The sequence below is a fragment of the Hyla sarda genome, chromosome 7 (genome assembly GCF_029499605.1).
Source record: "Hyla sarda isolate aHylSar1 chromosome 7, aHylSar1.hap1, whole genome shotgun sequence".
NCBI lineage: Eukaryota > Metazoa > Chordata > Amphibia > Anura > Hylidae > Hyla > Hyla sarda.
This window is the reverse complement of record NC_079195.1, coordinates 43672658-43691464: the sequence shown is the minus strand read 5'-3', so window position 1 is coordinate 43691464 and position 18807 is coordinate 43672658. Positions and strand designations below refer to the sequence as shown.

The window sequence follows — 18807 nt, the reverse complement described above, 5'->3', positions numbered from 1 at the left end:
CGCATGGGTCCCACTCCTGGGGACCCCCACGATCTCTCCTGCTGCACCCCATTCATGAGCTGCACGGAGCGAAGATTGCTCCGTGGCCGATGATGGGCAATACAGGGGCCAGGGTATCGTGATGACACGGTTTCGCCCCTCGAAGTCACACCCCGGCCCCTCAATGCAAGCCTATGGGAGATAGAGGATAGGATGTCTGGGGGCGGAGCACCCCTTTAAAGTGCTCAGCATTTCTTCTTCCTGCGGTCCGTTTCATTTCTGGGTGCTGCTGCAGACATTTTTTTGTAGTGCCGGGGCCCATGTAAGGACATTGGGGGGAGACATAAAAACCTGTGCAGAAGAACGGTTCACCAGTTGCCCATAGCAACCAGTCAGATCGCTTCTTTATTTAAAAAAAAAAAGGCCTCTGAAAAATAAAAGCAGCTGATTGGTTGCCATGGGCAACTGCAACACTCTTCCTCTACACAGGTTTTGATAAATCTCCCCCATTGTCTTCGGCGGTACTATGAGTAAAGAGGATTCCAAGCTGCAAGGAGAAGAAAAAGTTGGGTCTGTGATCAGAATTTAGGTGTCTTGTCTGGGGTCTACCTTCATGTTTAGGTGTGATACAGGGGGGGGTCCTTATGCAATTATGATTTCTGGAAACTGAACTTAAACACTTATCCCCCTATGCACAGGATAGGGGATAAGTGTCTGATTGTAGGGGGGCCTGGTACAGGGCCCTGTCCACTTACCTGTCCTCGGAAGGCTCTGGCCCCCATCTTCCTAAGTGCAAGAGACGGCCCAATCAGCCAATCACCAGACACAGCAATGTCCCGCCACATCCAGAAGTTGGCTGAATGGGCCATCACTTGTGCTTGTCCAGGAAGGTGGGGGCCAGAACCCCCAAAGGACAGGTAAGTAGATGGGGCCCATAAAGGAAATCAAAAGGCGTCCCAGCTGTCAGATCCTATCCTGTGGATAAGTGTCTAAGTTCAATTTCCCAGACTACCCCTTTAAGAGGCCTGTATGTGTTTACCCCAAAAGCTGCAAGGCATGAAGGTAAACAATTCACTTTTCAGAATACTCCCAATGCCTCATCTGAAAAGTTGTCAAATAAAGATTCCCTTTCACATACTAGTAGATTTACACCACAAATACGGGTTTACTCAAATTTCCATAGTAGGTCTCATTTATCAGAAAATGTGCCTATAGGAAATTTAAAGCACAACATCCATGTGCAGCAAGGCCCTTTGTAATAGTTTTGACCATTTCCTAGGTATGAGGTTCCAAAACGCCCTGTACCTTATAATGCATTACACAACCCTCGGCTGCACATATACATCACCTACTTTCTCCATCTTCAGCACTCACATGTTAGTAAGCCATGCACTAGTATTACAGCACCTCTGCATGCAGCTGAAAACCCACAAAAATACTTCACCCACATTTACCCCCTGCAGATCACTGTTTGGCTCTGGAGGAGGAACAACCGCATCATTGGTATTAATAATGGGCACGATGTTCATCCGCAGCAGCTCATGTAAGGTGCCATTTAAATTCCGTCTTTTCTGTTCGTCGTGGAAATCCAGGTTTGTGACCAAAATCTAAGAGGAAGAAACAAAATTATGTTCACAACAAACTTTATTTCTAAAAAGCGCCCATAGTCAGTGACCTATACCCTAATGTGCACGCATGACCCAAGAGCTGGCAACAAGCCCAGACTTTTCTCGCCATTCTATGTACACAGCCAAGTCAACTCCCTCGCCAGCGGGTCTTTTCAGGTGAAACCACGTGGACAGAATGGCAATATAAATAACACATATTCCAGATACCATGTGACTCTGCCGGCTGCAGTAGAGGACGGTAATAAGAAAACAGGTTTATGGTACTGGGGATGTCTGCTTTTCAATAAGGACAAAGTTTTCTGAGGGCAAAAGTGTGAAACGATATGAGAAACATTAAATCTAAAAATAAAGGGCAATAATATGATAAATGTTAAAATATTAAATGATATTATAATGGACGCAGATTTTTCTTGTTTTTTTATGTTATGGTTATGGTTATGTCTCTTTTTGGATCAAAAATTTTTTAAAAAAGGGGGTAAAAGACCTCCAGATTTTACATAACTACAACTCCCGGCATGCTGTAATATGGTGAGATGAAACCAAAATAGAACTTTTTGGTAAAAACTCAACTCGTCGTGTTTGGAGGAGAAAGAATGCCAAGTTGCATCCAAAGAACACCATACCTACTGTGAAGCATGAGGGTGGAAACATCATGCTTTGGGGCTGTTTTTCTACTAAGGGACCAGGATGACTGATCCGTGTAAAGGAAAGAATGAATGGGGCCATGTATCGTGAGATTTTGAGTGAAAACCTCCTTCCATCAGCAAGAGCATTGAAAATGAAACGTGGCTGGGTCTTTCAGCATGACAATGATCCCAAACACACTGCCCGGCAATAATGGAGTGGCTTCGTAAGAAGCATTTCAAGGTCCTGAGTGGCCTAGCCAGTCTCCAGATCTCAACCCCATAGAGAACCTTTGGAAGGGGGGGGGGGGATTTTAAAGTCTGTGTTGCCCAGCGACAGCCCCAAAACATCACTGCTCTAGAGGAGATCTGCATGGAGGAATGGGCCAAAATACCAGCAACAGTGTGTGAAAACCTTGTGAAGACTTACAGAAAATGTTTGACCTCTGTCATTGCCAACAAAGGGTATATAAAAAAAATATTGGTATGTGGAAAATACTTATTTTCCACCATAATTTGCAAATAAATTCTTTAAAAATCAGACAATGTGATTTTATGGATTTTCTTTTCTCATTATGTCTCTCATATTTGAGCAATACCTATGAAGAAAATTACAGGCCTCTCATCTTTTTAAGTGGGAGAATTTGCACAATTGGTGGCTGACTAAATACTTTTTTGTCCCACTGTATACCGTATCCTGACAATACATACGTTTGCAATGACGGAATATGAGAAGTAGTTTTCTTTTCTTCTACCACCACTTACCTGGGCTGCACATATACTGTACTGTGTAAACATAGCTTCGTAGAGTGCCATAAGCCCGCTCTGACCGGCTGCTGCACAGGCTCGTGCCTCCAAGACTGGAACTTGCTGAACAAAAAAATTAAATAAAATAAATAAAAATAAAAAAGGTTGAAAATGGAAGTAAGCGTGGACATTTTCTTGACTTTAACTTCATACAAAGATTATATTGCTCACCATGTCTTTCAGCTGGTTCTGTCCAGAATGCAATGCCTGCCTCACACTCTGAGACAAAAGGATTTCATGGCGGAGACGCTGCTTCCCGAATGCCACGGCCCCGCTGGTGACAATCATCATTTCCCGACCTTGGTTCTGCAGTACGGACACCTGCAGAAGGAGAATGGGACAAAACATGAATATCCATACTATTGTATTACTATAAGATCTATAGTGTGGGTGGGGGGAAGCAGATTAGATCAGAACATTCAAACTTGTCAAGGACCTTGATAAATGGAATCCATTGCCCCAGTATGAACAGAATTTTCAGAATGCAAGGGATAGCTAGCAGGGCATAAATCCCCCTGGTGCCTGGCTAGAATGGTTGCACTTTTGCACACTTGTACATCGGAACCCAATAACTTCTGCACACTTGCACATATGTACAAGTGTGCAACAGTTATTGGGTTCCTATGTACAAGTGTGCAAAAGTTATTGGGTTCCTATGTACAAGTGTGCAAAAGTTATTGGGTTCCTATGTACAAGTGTGCAAAAGTTATTGGGTTCCTATGTACCAGTGTGCAAAAGTTATTGGGTTCCTAGGAACCCAATAACTTTTGCACACTTGTGCATAGGAACCCAATAACTTTTGCACACTGGTACATAAGAACCCCATAACTTTTGCAAACTTGTACATAGGAACCCAATAACTTTTGCACACTGGTACATAGGAACCCAATAACTTTTGCACACTTGTACATAGGAACCAAATTGCCAGGCAAGTATTGCTTTCTCACAACTGGGTACACAGTCCTTCTGCAAAGTAATATGAAAACATTTTCTGGACATTTGAGATGATTTTGTGCAGAAGAAGAGGGGGAGGTATTTATAATTAAATTTTCAAGTACATTTTTGAAAATTTTTACACAAACATTTAAAAATCTGGCACAATCTTAAACCAGCCAGAACAACAATTAGAAAATGTCTGCATCTAACCTTCTTCGCTATTTATGAAGAACGTGCTCCTTTGTGGGGATGGCAAGCACGACGTATGCCCAGGGAAACGGGGGGTAAAAAGAAGTTTACTTACACAGGCGATGATAAATTATTCCAAAAGGAGAGGATACAAGTAGGGGGGCTCTGACAAACTCTGGGATTATTTGGCTGAGCTGGAGAATTTTATGCTCAATAATATGTCTAAAACTGGGGGAACAGTCAGTCTACCTCTATGTGCAATAACTTGTTGGTGAAACCCAACAATTATGTGTGTCGTGATAGACTACCTTGCAGAAACCCCAAATTATGCCCCCCCCTTTTTTTTTTTTAACTTTATTTAAAAAATAAAACAAAATAAAAGAATATTCACATTTTCACATAAATTGGTAGTAAGGTGGTAATCAGGTTTGATAGCGTAATGTCCCACTGAGGTCTTTCAGTAAAGACTTGCATTCTGTCCAATAGCAACTTTCTACAGCGATTCTCTTTCAAAGATGCATACATGTCTCACACCATGCCAGGGTCGCTCACCTGCTCTACGATGGATGCCAGCCGACCTAATGCTAACCCACATTCGTCTCCTCGTGTCACCACAGCGCTCCCAAGCTTTACCACAATACGCTTGGCATGCTTCAGCTCGCTGCGGTGGGCAAATGGCTTTCCATGTGAGCGGATGAGGGGCATAGTCATAAAGGGAATGTTGCTCCATTGCCTTGAATGTTGTTGAGCGGTGACGGAAGCTGGAACATCTGTAATACAAGCAAAACTGTATTAGTGCCACAATACCAAAAAGCAATGTCTCTCTCTATCAGTGTTTCCCAACCAGCGTGCCTCCAGCTGTTGCAAAACTACAACTGTCAGCATGCCCGGACAGCCTTCGGCTGTCCGGGCATGCTGGCAGTTGTAGTTTTGCAACAGCTGGAGGCACGCTGGTTGGGAAACACTGCCTTATATCATTCATTTCACTAAATAGTTGATTCATACTGTTTTCCACCGCCATCTAATGCTGGCATAACACTGATTTGTTGGGGCCCGACCTCTAGAAGAGACACTCCCAACCTTATTTGGCCTACTGCCGGACATGAACATTCTTTCGGCAGAACCACGGGCAGGTCCGCGTGGTCCTAGCACCAAAGGATTTCAGCAGAGGACGCTCAAACTGAATCTCCGAGCAGAAATTGTGATCGGAATTTCATGCGGAGATTCCGTAGTGTGAACATACCCAACAAAGCCATGTGATCACAGTAGCGGATAAGCCATAATTCTAGAGGTATATTACATCATTGTGTACTAACCCATGTATAGCGTTAAAGGGGTACTCCGCCCCTAGACATCTTATCTCCTATCCAAAGGATAGGGGATAAGATGTCAGATCGCCGCGGTCCCGCTGCTGGGGAGCCCTGGGATCCCCGCTGCGGCACCGCGCTCTCATTACAGCACAGAGCGAGTTCGCTCTGTGCGTAATGACGGGCGATACGGGGGACGGAGCAGCATGACGTCATGGCTCCGCCCCTTGTGACATCACGGCCCGTCCCCTTAATGTAAGTCTATGGGAGGGGGCGTGACGACCGCCACACCCCCTCCCATAGACTTGTATTGAAAGGGGCGGACCGTGACGTCACGAGGGGCGGAGCCGTGACGTAACGATGCTCCGGCCCCTGTACTGCCCGACATTACGTGCAGAGCGAACTCGCTCTGTGCTGTAATGAGAGCGCGGTGCCGCAGCGGGGATCCCAGGGCTTCCCAGCAGCGGGACCGCGGCAATCTGACATCTTATCCCCTATCCTTTGGATAGGGGATAAGATGTCTAGGGGCGGAGTACCCCTTTAAGCCTGAATATTCAAAATGCTAATTTTTACCGCGAATATCATCACTTCGCGTTTTCATGAATATTTAGAATATAGTGATATATATTTGTAAAGACAAATAAATATATATATATATATATATATATTTTTTTTTTTTTTTTTTGAGAACATGCAAATATTCCCGAATATCGGCCCTCCCAGTCAGAGGACACTGTTACCTCCCTTTTGGGGGAAAGATATAATCGCGCATGAGCACTATGCTAATTTTATTACAAATGTTCACATAAAAGAAAAAAAAAAAAAAAACAACATTGCGAATATAGGACGAATATTCGTCCATATATTTGCGAAATATCGCAAATTTGAATATGGCCCCGCCGCTCATCACTACCTATGTATAACTAAACCAGATGGACTGCACTTACCTGACACATCACAGCTCTGCATAATACATAGAATCACATAAAAGCACTCATACCACAAAAAGCAACAATCAAAGTAGTCAAAAAAATGATGCAGAATGCTACTTACATTTCAGATGAGAAGATACTGTGGTCCGCACACGGGAAAACAGGGATCTCCCATGGGTGGGACCCCGACAACGTAGTGCAGCCCGACACAACATTTTGCTAAGGGAGAATGGATCAGTCGTATTAGAAGCAGCTGGTTACAGGGATTTACAATACAATAACACACCCTCTAAGTCTATAAAAGGGTTGGCCGTCAGACACTAAATCAGCACTTTGTGCAGAAGGAGAAAGTCGAAGATGGGGAATTTATCAATGTCTGCGTAAATCAAGGCATTTTCCCTGCAGTTTGCCTGGGTATGCATCATGTGTACTTGCATCAAATTTATCAAAAAGGTGCAAGTTCTTCGTGAATAGCTCAATAGCTTGGATTAATCATAGACAACCTTTGACTATTTCCCATAATGCTTTCGCAGCAATTTGGCAGTAAAGGAGTCATTGGCGATGTAGTCCACAATATCTGCAGTGTCAAAGGTAGCCCATCCCATGCCTAGATTTAAATGGGCACGGTCACCACATTTTTTTTTTGATAAGTTGTAGTACTTATGTACTACAACATATCTCTAATATAGTTTCATTTTTTTTTATTTTGATTAAAATGGTTTATTTTATTTTACATTTGAAAACCACCCACAAGGGGTCTCCCTCCTAGTGGCCGGCTGCAGCCTGGCATGATGTCACGCTTGAATTCGGACCGATGCCGGCCGAGCAATCGGTCCCAATTCATTCAACCTGCGCTCACTCCATGCCTGTCAATCAGACCGGTGGGAGAGAGCGATGTGAAAGCTTGGGCTTGCGCGCATTGGCTCCCTGGCCTCTCGACATATACGCGTGGCTCATCTCAGTGCTGCGCTGCCTGTCCTGTACATGGGTATGTCTGATCTGAGGTCTTATAGGGAGTTGTATGGGATAGGGGGAGAGGGTTGAGCCGCAGCCGTGGTCTTGGTCTTGTAGGGAGTTGTTTGAGAGGGGGGGGGGGGGGGGGGTTGCGTCGTGACCGTAACAAAGATAGATTGTTTTTCAACACAGGGTGCCACCAGTTGTTTCACAACTACAACTCCCAGCATGCCCCGACAGCCAACAGATGTCAGGGCAAGCTGGGAGTTGTAGTGGTGACACAGCTGGAGGTACGCTGATTAGGAAAATAATCATGTCCCGTATAGATGAACTAAGGGCAGAAGTGTCGGCCCCCAGCAGGCAACAGTGACGTCACACCTGCTGGGGAAGTCTGCCTGGTAAGTGAGCACACTACCAGGCAGACAAAAAGGCATTTTTAATATAGTAAAAAAAATAAAAATGTAAAGGCAGGGAGGGGGTTAGGGATAGATGGGCAATAGACAGGGACAGAAAAAAAAAATATAGGATGGTGGGAGCTAATCTTTAAGTACTTTTCAAAGTGTGGTCCGGGCTCGAGAAAAAATTGCGCAAAAATTGCGTTAAAATTGGTGCATATTGCTTTTCGGCCTTTTCACTAAAGATCAAGTGTAGTATCTCTTCTTATAAGTTTAAGATTTGATAAGTCTTCTATCTGAGGACCATATATTTAATGGATTTTTGAGAACAGGGGTCGATTTCGAAGCTTGCTTCTGTCGCTCTATGCATTGACCTGAAATTGGCAATATCTTCGGGCAAAGTGCACCAAAAAAAGATAAATAAATTGTTACATATGACAATTCAGCGACCACTGCAAAAGTCAGAAAATCCCACTTAAAGGGGTACCCCGCTGGAAATTTTTTCTTAAATCAACTGGTGCCAGAAAGTTAAACAGATTTGTAAATTACTTCTATTTAATAATCTTAATCCTTCCAGTACTTACCAGCTGTTGTATGCTCCACAGGAAGTTCTTTTCTTTTTGAATTTCCTTTCTATCTGACCATTCTATCTGACACCTCAGTCCATTTTAGGAACTGTCCAGAGTAGAAGCAATTCTCCATAGCAAACCTCTCTTGCTCTGGAGAGTTCCTGACATGGACAGAGGTGTCAGCAGAGAGCACTGTGGTCAGACAGAAAGGAAATTAAGCTGTTTAGCTTTGTTGCCCCAGTTGATTTAAAAAAAAAGAAGTAGCTAATTTTTGGCAACAACTGAACACAAAAAAACCCTGTAAAAATACAATAATAAATCCCTTCCCCATATCTGCTGGAATAAGACTACAATAACTGACTGGCTAATGGAAAGAAGAAAAACTATGCTTTTATTTAATTGTACAGTAGTTTGGAGTAGCTTTATTAAACGATTCTGCAACATTCTCTGTTTCTGCATATTTTATTTTATGCAAATACATAAACAAAAAACAAACAAAAAAAAAGGGACATTTTTGGCAGATTTTTTTTGTTTCCAAAAAGGATTCATGAAGAGATTAGAGATGAGCGAACTTACAGTAAATTCGATTCGTCACGAACTTCTCGGCTCAGCAGTTGATGACTTTTCCTACATAAATGAGTTCAGCTTTCAGGTGCTCCGGTGGGCTGGAAAAGGTGGATACAGTCCTAGGAGACTCTTTCCTAGGACTGTATCCACCTTTTCCAGCCCACCGGAGCACCTGAAGGCTGAACTAATTTACCCAGGATAAGTCATCAACTGCTGAGCCGAGAAGTTCGTGACGAATCGAATTTACTGTAAGTTTGCTCATCTCTAGAAGAGATCTTGTAGAATGTTTTCCAGAATTGTAAATTTCCAATGTCCGTGATAATACAACCGCCTTGGTTACCCAAAAATTGCATTTATCTGTAAAGCCTTTTCCAGGAAAGCTGCAAAACCAGGTCTGCGTGGGGGGTGGCGGCGGCAAACCAAAAGAAATACCTCTCTGGTTTCTATGTCACTGGATAACTAGTTTAGTGTTTTTTCAACCTGGATGCCTCCAGCTATTGCAAAACTACAACTCCCAGCATGCCCGAACAGCCTTTGGCTGTTCGGGCATGATGGGAGTTGTAGTTTTGCAACAGCTTGAGGCCCTCTGGTTGGGAAACATTGAACTAGGCAGATTTTGCCACTCAGTAATCTAGGAAAGTTGGAAGACAGATCATATTACAAATATAATAAATGCCCATACTGGCTGTGACTCAACTGCATAGGATTTTAAAAGGGGGGGTACTCCGGTGGAAAACATTTATTTTTTTTTTTTTTAAATCATCTGGTGCCAGAAAGTTAAACAGATTTGTAAATGACTTCTATTAAAAAAAATCTTAATCCTTCCAGTACTTTTTAGCAGCTGTGTGCTACAGAGGAAATTCTTTTCTTTTTGAATTTCTTTTTTGTCTTGTCCACAGTGCTCTCTGCTGACACCTGATGCCCGTCACAGGAACTGTCCAGAGCAGGAGAAAATCCCCACTTGCAAACCTATGCTGCTCTGGACAATTCCTGACACGGACAGAGGTGTCAGCAGAGAGCACTGTGGACAAGACAAAAAAAGAAATTCAAAAAGAAAAGAATTTCCTCTGTAGCATACAGCTGCTAAAAAGTACTGGAAGGGTAAAGATTTTTTAATAGAAGTCATTTACAATAGGGATCGACCGATTATCGGTATGGCCGATATTCACGATTTTGGGCATTATCGGTATCGGCAATTACCTTGCCGATAAGCCGATAATGCCCCGCCACCCCCCACACCGCGACCGCCCCCCCCCCCCCCGACCCGCTGCACCGCACCGCACCCCCCACCACACCGCCCCGGCCCCATTGCCTCCCCCATCCCCGGTTTTATAATTACCTGTTCCCGGGGCCCACGCTTCTTCTTGCTCCTGCTGCGTCCTGCGTTACGCTGTGCGCGACGTGACATCACCGTCAGTGCGCACAGTGACAGTTCAGGAGGACGCCACCGGAGCCAGATGTAGAGTGGACCCGGGGAACAGGTAATTATAAAACCGGGGATGGGGGAGGCAATCGGGGGGGGGGGGGGTCGCGGTGCGGCGATGTGGTGCGGCGGCGGTGATAGGTCTCAGGACCCCCGGACAGGCAGGGGGAGAGAAGCGAGTGGCGGCCTATGGCACCGCAAAAACCACTGCAGTGCATTGATTTAAAGCGCCCGCTTTAAATCAATGATCTGCAGCGGTGTCGCGGGGGGGGATAAATAGCCGGTAACTTATATCGGAATATCGGTATATGTTATCGGCTATCGGCCCTAACCTCCACTGATTATCGGTGTCGGCCCTAAAAAAACGATATCGGTCGATCCCTAATTTACAAATCTGTTTAACTTTCTGGCACCAGTTCATTAAAAAAATGTATACATAATGTTTTCCACCGGAGTGCCCCTTTAACATGACAGCATCAGATGAATGACGGACATAGGTTTGCTAAACCCATGTGCTCATATAAATGGCCATAATACATTGTAGCTAAAAAGCGCACATCCAGCTGGACCTGTGACCCTGGGCAGATGGGAGCCCTCCCCGCATGTTTGCATTGGTTGTGAATGGCTGCATGGATTTCAGTAGCAGCCAATAAGCATTGCAAGAGAGATGAACACACAGAGGATGATGAAATCGTGTGCAGGATTGCAGAAGATCACAAAAAAAAGATCAGTAGGAAATAATAAAAAAAAAAAAGCACAACACATTACACACAAAGTAATCTGCTGCATGTTGTCAGGATATAAGAAGATGAGCAATCACTGTTGGATCTGATTCTCATGTCAATCTGCAACTACTACTCCCAGCATAATCCAACAATCAACACCTGAAGAGTATAACATGGTTGTGTATAAATGGAGTAAAAACAAACAAAAAAATAAAAATAAACAAACAAGAACTTTATGCAAAAACAAACAAAAAAAATAAAAAAAAACTTCATACAATCAACAAGTGATCCGCAACATTCTGAACAATATTTTCTGTAACTTTTTAGCTTACATTTGTGTCACTATTTACTCTCAGTAAATGGAAGCAGCTGATATTGACACAAATATCTCAAAAGGACATAAGGATGCAATTTAAAGGGGTACTCCGCTTGAAAACATTTTTTTTTTTTCATATCAACTGGCTACAGAAAGTTATCCAGATTTGTAAATTACTTCTATTAAAAAAAATCTTAATCCTTCCAGTGCTTATCAGCTGCTGTATGCTCCAAAGGAAGTTGTGTAGTTCTTTTCTGTCTGACCACAGTGCTCCCTGCTGCCACCTCTGTCCGTGTCAGGAACTGTCCGGAGCAGGAGAGGTTTGCTATGGGGATTTGCTTGTACTCTGGACAGTTCCAGACATGGACAAAGGTGTCAGCAGAGAGCACTGTAGTCAGATAGAAGAGAACTACACAACTTCCTTTGGAGCATACAGCAGCTGACAAGTACTGGAAGGATTAAGATTTTTTTTTTTTTTTTTTAAAGAAGTCATTTACAAATCTGTAGAACTTTCTGGAGCCAGTAGATATGAAAAAAAAAAAAAAAAAGAATTGCCACTGGAGTACCCCCTTAAGCTTCCTGGTTGTATGCAAAAATATTACTATTAAAAAAAAAAAAAGTATACTAACCTACCTTCATCCCACACGGCTGACATCCTGATGACATCTGGTCCCCCCACCACTTCCTCTGATGTGTCCTCCATGCAGCAGATGTTACCCAGGTAATGAGTGGCCACAATGTTGACCTCCTCTGCCTGCGGCTAGCTAAATGGACACCTAAGAGGAAGCAGTGGCAACCTGGCACCAACGGAACTGCAGCTGTGGGGAATCGGGGTAGGCAAGTATGTTTTTCTTTTGTTTTTTTTATGCACTAGCCCATTCTAAAAACAAAAATCTATTAAAAGGGAGATTCCAGCATTAAGCCACGTTCACATGGTTGGAATGACAGCCCGGAAAATACGGTTGGACAAATCGAACATTTGGTTGATTCGGCGGCACTAGGACTGTAGTCTTCATAGGTGACAAAGCATTTCGGGGTGGAATCCACTTCTAAGGCTTGGTTCAGACTACAGAATTTCCGCCTGCAATTCCGCTTTGAAATTGCAGGGGGAAATTCCGCTTGCTAAAAGGTACTGTGTAGTGAATGGTTTTTCGTTCCCCACTTCACAATTCGGAATTTGTGAAGCGGAATTTGTGAACGGAAAATCCGCTTGGAAATTTCCGCCTGAAGAATGGCGTTGCTCTTTCTTCAGGCGGAAATCCATGCGGAACACATTGCAGTATATTGGAGACTGCAGTGTCCGCGCGGTCCTAGCGCTGACTGATTCAGCCAGCGCTGGCTGCACTCGAAATCAATGTAGTGGAATTTCTGTGCAGAATACTCCAGTGTAATTCCATTCAGCAATTCCACCATGTGAACACAGCCTTAGGCCACACAAAAAAAATAAATGCCCTGTCATATTGAGTTTCTAAGATGCAGTTTTTGTGGTTTTTGTGTTTTCTTAAAAAGGAAAAAAAAAATAAAAATAAACATTAAATGGGCACTGTCACCAACTTTATTTTTTGATATGTTGTAGTACTTATGTACTACAACATTTCTCTAATATATTGTCATTATTTTTTTTTTATTATTATCAGGGTGAAATTTACATTTAAAAACCGGCCACTAGGGGTCACCCTCCTAGTGGCCGGCTGCAGCCTGGCGTGACGTCACGCCTGAAAAAGGACTGATTTTGGCCTGGCAATCAGTCCTTTTTCATTTAGGCTGCTCTCGCTCCCTGCCTGTCAATCAGACAGGCGGGAGCGAGCGCATTGGCTCCCCGGCCACTCCTCCCGCCCATGTTGTTGCCTCCGCTGTCCCTGCACGCCCGCTGCCGGACTCTGCAGGTATCAGAACGGAGGGAACGGGGTATGCAGGGCGGGGGGTTTGTGTTGGAGGGAACGGGATATACGGGGGGGGGGGGGGGGGGGGTTGTGATGGAGGGAACGGGGTGGGTATGGGGGTTTGAGGGAGGGAACGGGCTAGCGCCGTATCGCCGCATGGCACTAACTTATAGTTTATCTACACAGGGTGCCTCCAGCTTTTTCACTACTACAACTCCCAGCATGCCCTGACAGCCAATAGATGTCAGGGCAAGCTGGGAGTTGTAGTGGTGAAAAAGCTGTAGGCACCCTGTGTAGATAAACTAAGGGCGGAAGTGTTGTCCCCAGCAGGCATCAGTGACGTGGAGCCTGCTGGGGAAGTCTGCCTGGTAGTGTGCACACTGCCAGGCAGACAAAAAGTAATTTTTAATATAATAAAAATTTAAATTAATAGCAGGGAGGGGGTTAGGGATAGATTGGCAATAGGCAGGGTCAGAAAAAAAAAATATATAGGATGGTGGGAGCTACCCTTTAAGTGTGTTTTTCTCAGGACGTGTTATTCTTTTATCATGTGACTCAAGAACTTCCACTGAAGGGACGTCAAAGAAAACCCCACAAAAACTTAAAGAGGGAGATTTATCATGGGATTTAAGCAGCTTTTTTTGCTTACAAAAGTCACATAAAAAGTCACACGTGCGCCTAAGCAATTTTTTGTGCAGCCTTTGTGGTTAAGCAAAAAGTATCAATCTGCCCTATCAAAGCAATTTTCAGTTTTTACTTTGCAATGGTCCAGGATTTATCATCGTGAAAGTCGCACGTTAGCAAATAAAAGTCGCAAACCCTCTTCAAAAAGTCGCAAGTGTAAGCAAGGTCAGACCTACAAACTTGCCTATGACAGCATTTTCAAAAAGTCGCACGAGACTTTTTGCACAGCTCCGCTCCCTGACACCCAATCACATCTACCACCTGCGTGCAAGGTGTTGGGACTACAAATCTCAGCATGTCCTCACTTTAAAGGCATGCTGGAAGTTGTAGTCCTGCAATAGCTAGTGGGTGGGTGGTAGATGTGGGCAGGTGGTCAGGGTGCGAAGCTGTTCAAAACGTTGAACAAAAAGTCAAAGGTGAGATTTTTTTGTGAGACTTTTTTTTATTTTCACAGGCACGGTGGGACGAGCAGGTAGGAGATGTACAGGAGGGTGACAAGCTTGTCACCCACCCGCACATCTCCAGCCTTACTGTAAGAGCATGCTGGGAGTTGTAGTCGTGCGGTGCGGTGCAGGCGGGAAATGTGCAGGTGGGTTACAATAAATGTACTAACCTATTTTCCTTGTAGCCGGCTTCTTACATGACAGTGCGCTCAACCTATCACCGGCCGAGGCGGAACATTGCTGCGGCAGGTGATAGGCTGACGGCTGTCCGACGTTCCCGTCTCCAGGAAGCTGGTCCGGACCGACGGAGAAGGTGAGTTAAAGTTTATTTTGTTTACCTTTTGCAGCCCGGACATAGGGATACAATATAGAGTGTCAGCGCCGGCAGCCGCAACAAACGGGAGGACAAGGAGGGCACAGATATGTGAGTATTTACCCCGATGGGGACAGCGCAGCACTGGGCTGATAATTAATTGGGGGGCAGAACAGCGCCCGCGGGTCACATATGATTAGTTCCCCGATGTGGGGACAGCGCAGCGCTGGGCTGGTAATTAATTCATTCCCGAAGGGGAGGGGCCAAACAGGTGTTGCAGTATGGGGAAGAATTCATATCGTGCAGGACAAAAATTTTGGTATTCGGTATGAACCGGTATACCGTCCAGCCCTACTTTACAGGCTTAAAGGGGTATTCCAGGATTTTTTTTTTTATTTGACTATGCTACAGGGGCTGTAAAGTTAGTGTAGTTCATAATATAGTGTCTGTACCTGTGTATGATGGTTTTCTCACAATTCTTCTGTGATTTTCACCCCAATATTTATTTTTAACAGCATACAAAATAACTGTTGTCTCAGGTTGCAATGTGGCCGAGACCTGACATCACTAGTCAGCTGATGACAGGGAGCCTGTCTGCTTCAATGGGTGGAGCGATCGCTTGGTGGGAGAGAGATCAATCTGCAACTAATGCAACAGCTGTAGGCACCCTGATTGAAAACCACAGGTCTTTTGAATGGATGCAGCTAATTTATGTTTCAATGGGTGGGGGGGGGGGGCTGATGTGTGGGAGGGAGGGTAATGGAATTGTGGGATTTGTAGTAAAAAAAGAAAACTCAAAAAGGAAATACCAGTTCACAAAAAGCTAGTCACAGTGTTCTGGTAATCTCACAACATAGCCATTTATCTCCAAAACAAGCGCAGATCCTTCCTAAGCATGTCCATTACTGCCTGCCAGGTACGTACTAAAATCACCTTATGGTGGAGAACCCCTTTAATAGTGGAATCCGTCTTATAGCCGGAGCTTAACGTTAGCAACAAAAACAGCTAGCAACTCTGATTATTACCCCGATACCCACCACCACAGGGGTGCCGGGAAGAGCCGCTACCAACAGGCCAGGAGCATCAAATATGGTGCTCCTGGGCCTAGGCGATAACAGGCTGGCGTTATTTAGGCTGGGGAGGGCCAGTAACAATGGTCCTCACCCACCCTGGTAACGTCAGGCTGTTGTTGCTTGGTTGGTATTTGGCTGAGTATGAAAATACAGGGAACCCTATGCGTTTTTTTCTTTTTGTCATAAACAAATAAAAAAAGAAAATGCATAGGGTTCCCTGTATTTTTATTCTCAGCCAGATACCAAAAAAAAAAAAAAATAATAAAAAGCGATAAAAAAAAAAGTCAGATCAAAACAAAAATGGTACCGATAAAAACTTCAGATCACGGCGCAAATTTTTTTCCCTCATACCGCCCCGTTCGTGGGAAAAATAAAAGTTATAGGGGTCAGAAGATGACAATTTTAAACTTGCGTGTAGTTAGGATTTTTTCCAGAAGTACGACAAAAATCAAACCTATACAAGTAGGGAATCATTTTAATCGTATGGACCTACAGAATAAAGAGAAGGTGTCATTTTTACCGAAAACTGTACTGCGTAGAAACGGAAGCGCCAAAAAGTTACAAAATTGCGTTTTTTTTCTTCAATTTAGTCGCACAATGAACAATTTTTTATCCTGCTTTCGCCGTAGATTTTTGGGTAAAATGACTGATGTCATTACAAACTGGAATTGGTAGCGCAATTAAAAAAAAAATTTTTTAAAAAATAAAAAAAAAAGCCATCATATGGATTTTTTGGTGCAAAATTGAAAGGGTTACGGTTTTTAAAATGTAAGGAGGAAAAGAAAAAAAAAACGAAAGTGCAAAAACTGAAAAACACTTGGTCCTTAAGGGGTTACACCTGGTTATAGTTTGTGTTCAGGAGGACTGCAATTTAACCCCCGCCCGCCACGTTGTCTATGAAATGAGACCATAGACCAGTGTTTCCCAACCAGGGTGCCTCCAGCTGTTGCAAAACTACAACTCCCAGCATGCCCGGACAGCCTTTGGCTGTCCGGGCATGCTGGGAGTTGTAGTTTTGCAACAGCTGGAGGCTCCCTGGTTTGGAAACACTACCATAGACCCACACACAGGGGGGATGGATATATAGTGGGCACAACATGCACCAGCAGGCTATAAACATCCTATACACATACAGAGGCAATGTGCATGCAAACAACATCACCATGCAAACCACCACAGCATGCACAATAAACTTCTGCACACAATACAAAAAGAACACACAAGACACTTCATCCAGCACGTTATTTCCAGCAAGTACAACAAGTCCCAAGTAACCCAGCACCAGCACCAGCCCCGCCTCTCCTCCTTACCCCTCACCGTCAGCGACGTCCAAGATCTCCCGGGAAATCCCAGATTTAATACAATTTATCCAGCTCAAAATATTTCCCCGGCTAGCATGGCCTTGTGCACATGCGCCGGGCACACACTCACAGACACATTCGCACGTCAAACCCACCCGGACACGCATGCGCAGAGGATTCGAGGCACTGAGCATGCGCAGTGCGGTGACGCGCCTCTGTGACTGGAAGCGCGCCACGGCAGTTGTCAGCGTGTAGACGTGTCAGTGCGTATGAGGGCAGCGAGGTGGCGTTTTGGTTTTAATATTATTATTATTATTTTTTTTTTAATAGATATTGTAAAATAAGATGGTCAGACATTATTTATTTACTTATTGTTAACCCGTTGAGCACACACCGATTTTTATTTTAGCGTTTACGGTTTTTCCCCTCCACCTTCGAAGAGAGGTGACATTTTTATTTTTCCGATTTGTAAGGATACCTTTCATTTTACCTAAAAAACTTACAGTGAAACAAGTGCAAAAAAAATTAACCTCTTAAGGACCAAGCCCATTTTGGCCTGATAGGGGTATTCCAGGAAAATGTATAAATATATATATATATATATATATATATATATATATATATTAGAGATGAGCGAACTTACAGTAAATTCGATTCGCCACGAACTTCTCGGCTCGGCAGTTGATGCCTTTTCCTGCATAAATTAGTTCAGCTTTCCGGTGGGCTGGAAAAGGTGGATACATTCCTAGGAAAGAGTCTCCTAGGACTGTATCCACCTTTTCCAGCCCACCGGAGCACCAGAAAGCTGAACTAATTTACGCAGGAAAAGTCATCAACTGCCGAGCCGAGAAGTTCGTGACGAATCAAATTTACTGTAAGTTCGCTCATCTCTAATATATATTTATATATATATATATATATATATATATATATATATATACATACAGTGGTTCCTCAAGTTACAATATTAATTGGTTCCAGGACGACCATTGTATGTTGAAACCATTGTATGTTGAGACCAGAACTCTATGGAAACCTGGTAATTGGTTCTAAAGGCACGAAAATGTCATCCAAAAATAGGAAAAAGTGAGGATTAAAGAAAAATAAGTAGATAACTAATAGAGATAAAGCAAATCCTTACATATAAAAGTAAGAAAGATCTGCTAGAAGCTGTAATCACTGTCTATGTCAGTGTTTCCCAAGCAGGGAGCCTCCAGCTGTTGCAAAACTACAACTCCCAGCATGCCCGGACAGCCAAAGGCTGTCCGAGCATGCTGGGAGTTGTAGTTTTGCAACAGCTGGGGGCACCATGCTTGGGAAACACTGGTCTATGTAGAGGACAGAGGCTTCTTCTGGGGTCCTGTACAGAACACGCAATGTCCTAAAAAAGTAACATGGAGTCGCCCTCACCTGGTGTCCAAAGGAGCAGGTAACCCTGGAACAGGTAAAGAGTACAGAACATGTAATACCTCCCTGTACTGTAGGGGTCGCTACCAGACATCAGTCAGTGCATACACTTCAGTAATACAGGGGTTTTACCGGTAAATTGCCCATTCTGATTGGTCGGTTCTTCCGGCCATTGACGCACTTCACAGATCTGGACTGTCTATACATTGTATGTTGAGTCTGGTTTCAACTTACAATGGTCCAGAAAAGGCCATTGTTTGTTGAAACCATTGTATGTTGAGGGATCACTGTGTGTGTGTGTATATATATATATATATCAACTGGCTCCAGAAAGTTAGACAGATTTGTAAATT

General features: G+C 43.9%; 1 protein-coding gene and 1 non-coding gene across 4 annotated transcripts in view; one reads left to right on the top strand and one right to left on the bottom strand.

Annotated features, from left to right (window-relative positions):
- Window positions 1-17201, bottom strand: part of ALDH18A1 (aldehyde dehydrogenase 18 family member A1) — a 46043-nt gene extending 28842 nt beyond the window's left edge. The window contains exons 1-6 of one of the 3 annotated variants that reach the window (XM_056532772.1): window positions 17057-17201; window positions 6523-6620; window positions 4715-4932; window positions 3209-3358; window positions 2996-3100; window positions 1428-1586 (exon numbers count right to left, since the gene is read on the bottom strand). In XM_056532772.1, coding sequence (XP_056388747.1) covers window positions 1428-1586; window positions 2996-3100; window positions 3209-3358; window positions 4715-4932; window positions 6523-6616 — 726 coding nt within the window. In that variant the 5' untranslated portion in view covers window positions 6617-6620; window positions 17057-17201. Of the gene's footprint in view, window positions 1-1427; window positions 1587-2995; window positions 3101-3208; window positions 3359-4714; window positions 4933-6522; window positions 6621-17056 lie in introns of those variants that run through there. The other 2 variants (XM_056532773.1, XM_056532771.1) reach the window with 2 other exon arrangements.
- Window positions 7970-8162, top strand: LOC130283616 (U2 spliceosomal RNA). The gene has a single exon (XR_008846751.1). It is a non-coding gene; the product is annotated as a U2 spliceosomal RNA (small nuclear RNA).
- Window positions 17202-18807: the final 1606 nt, after the last annotated feature.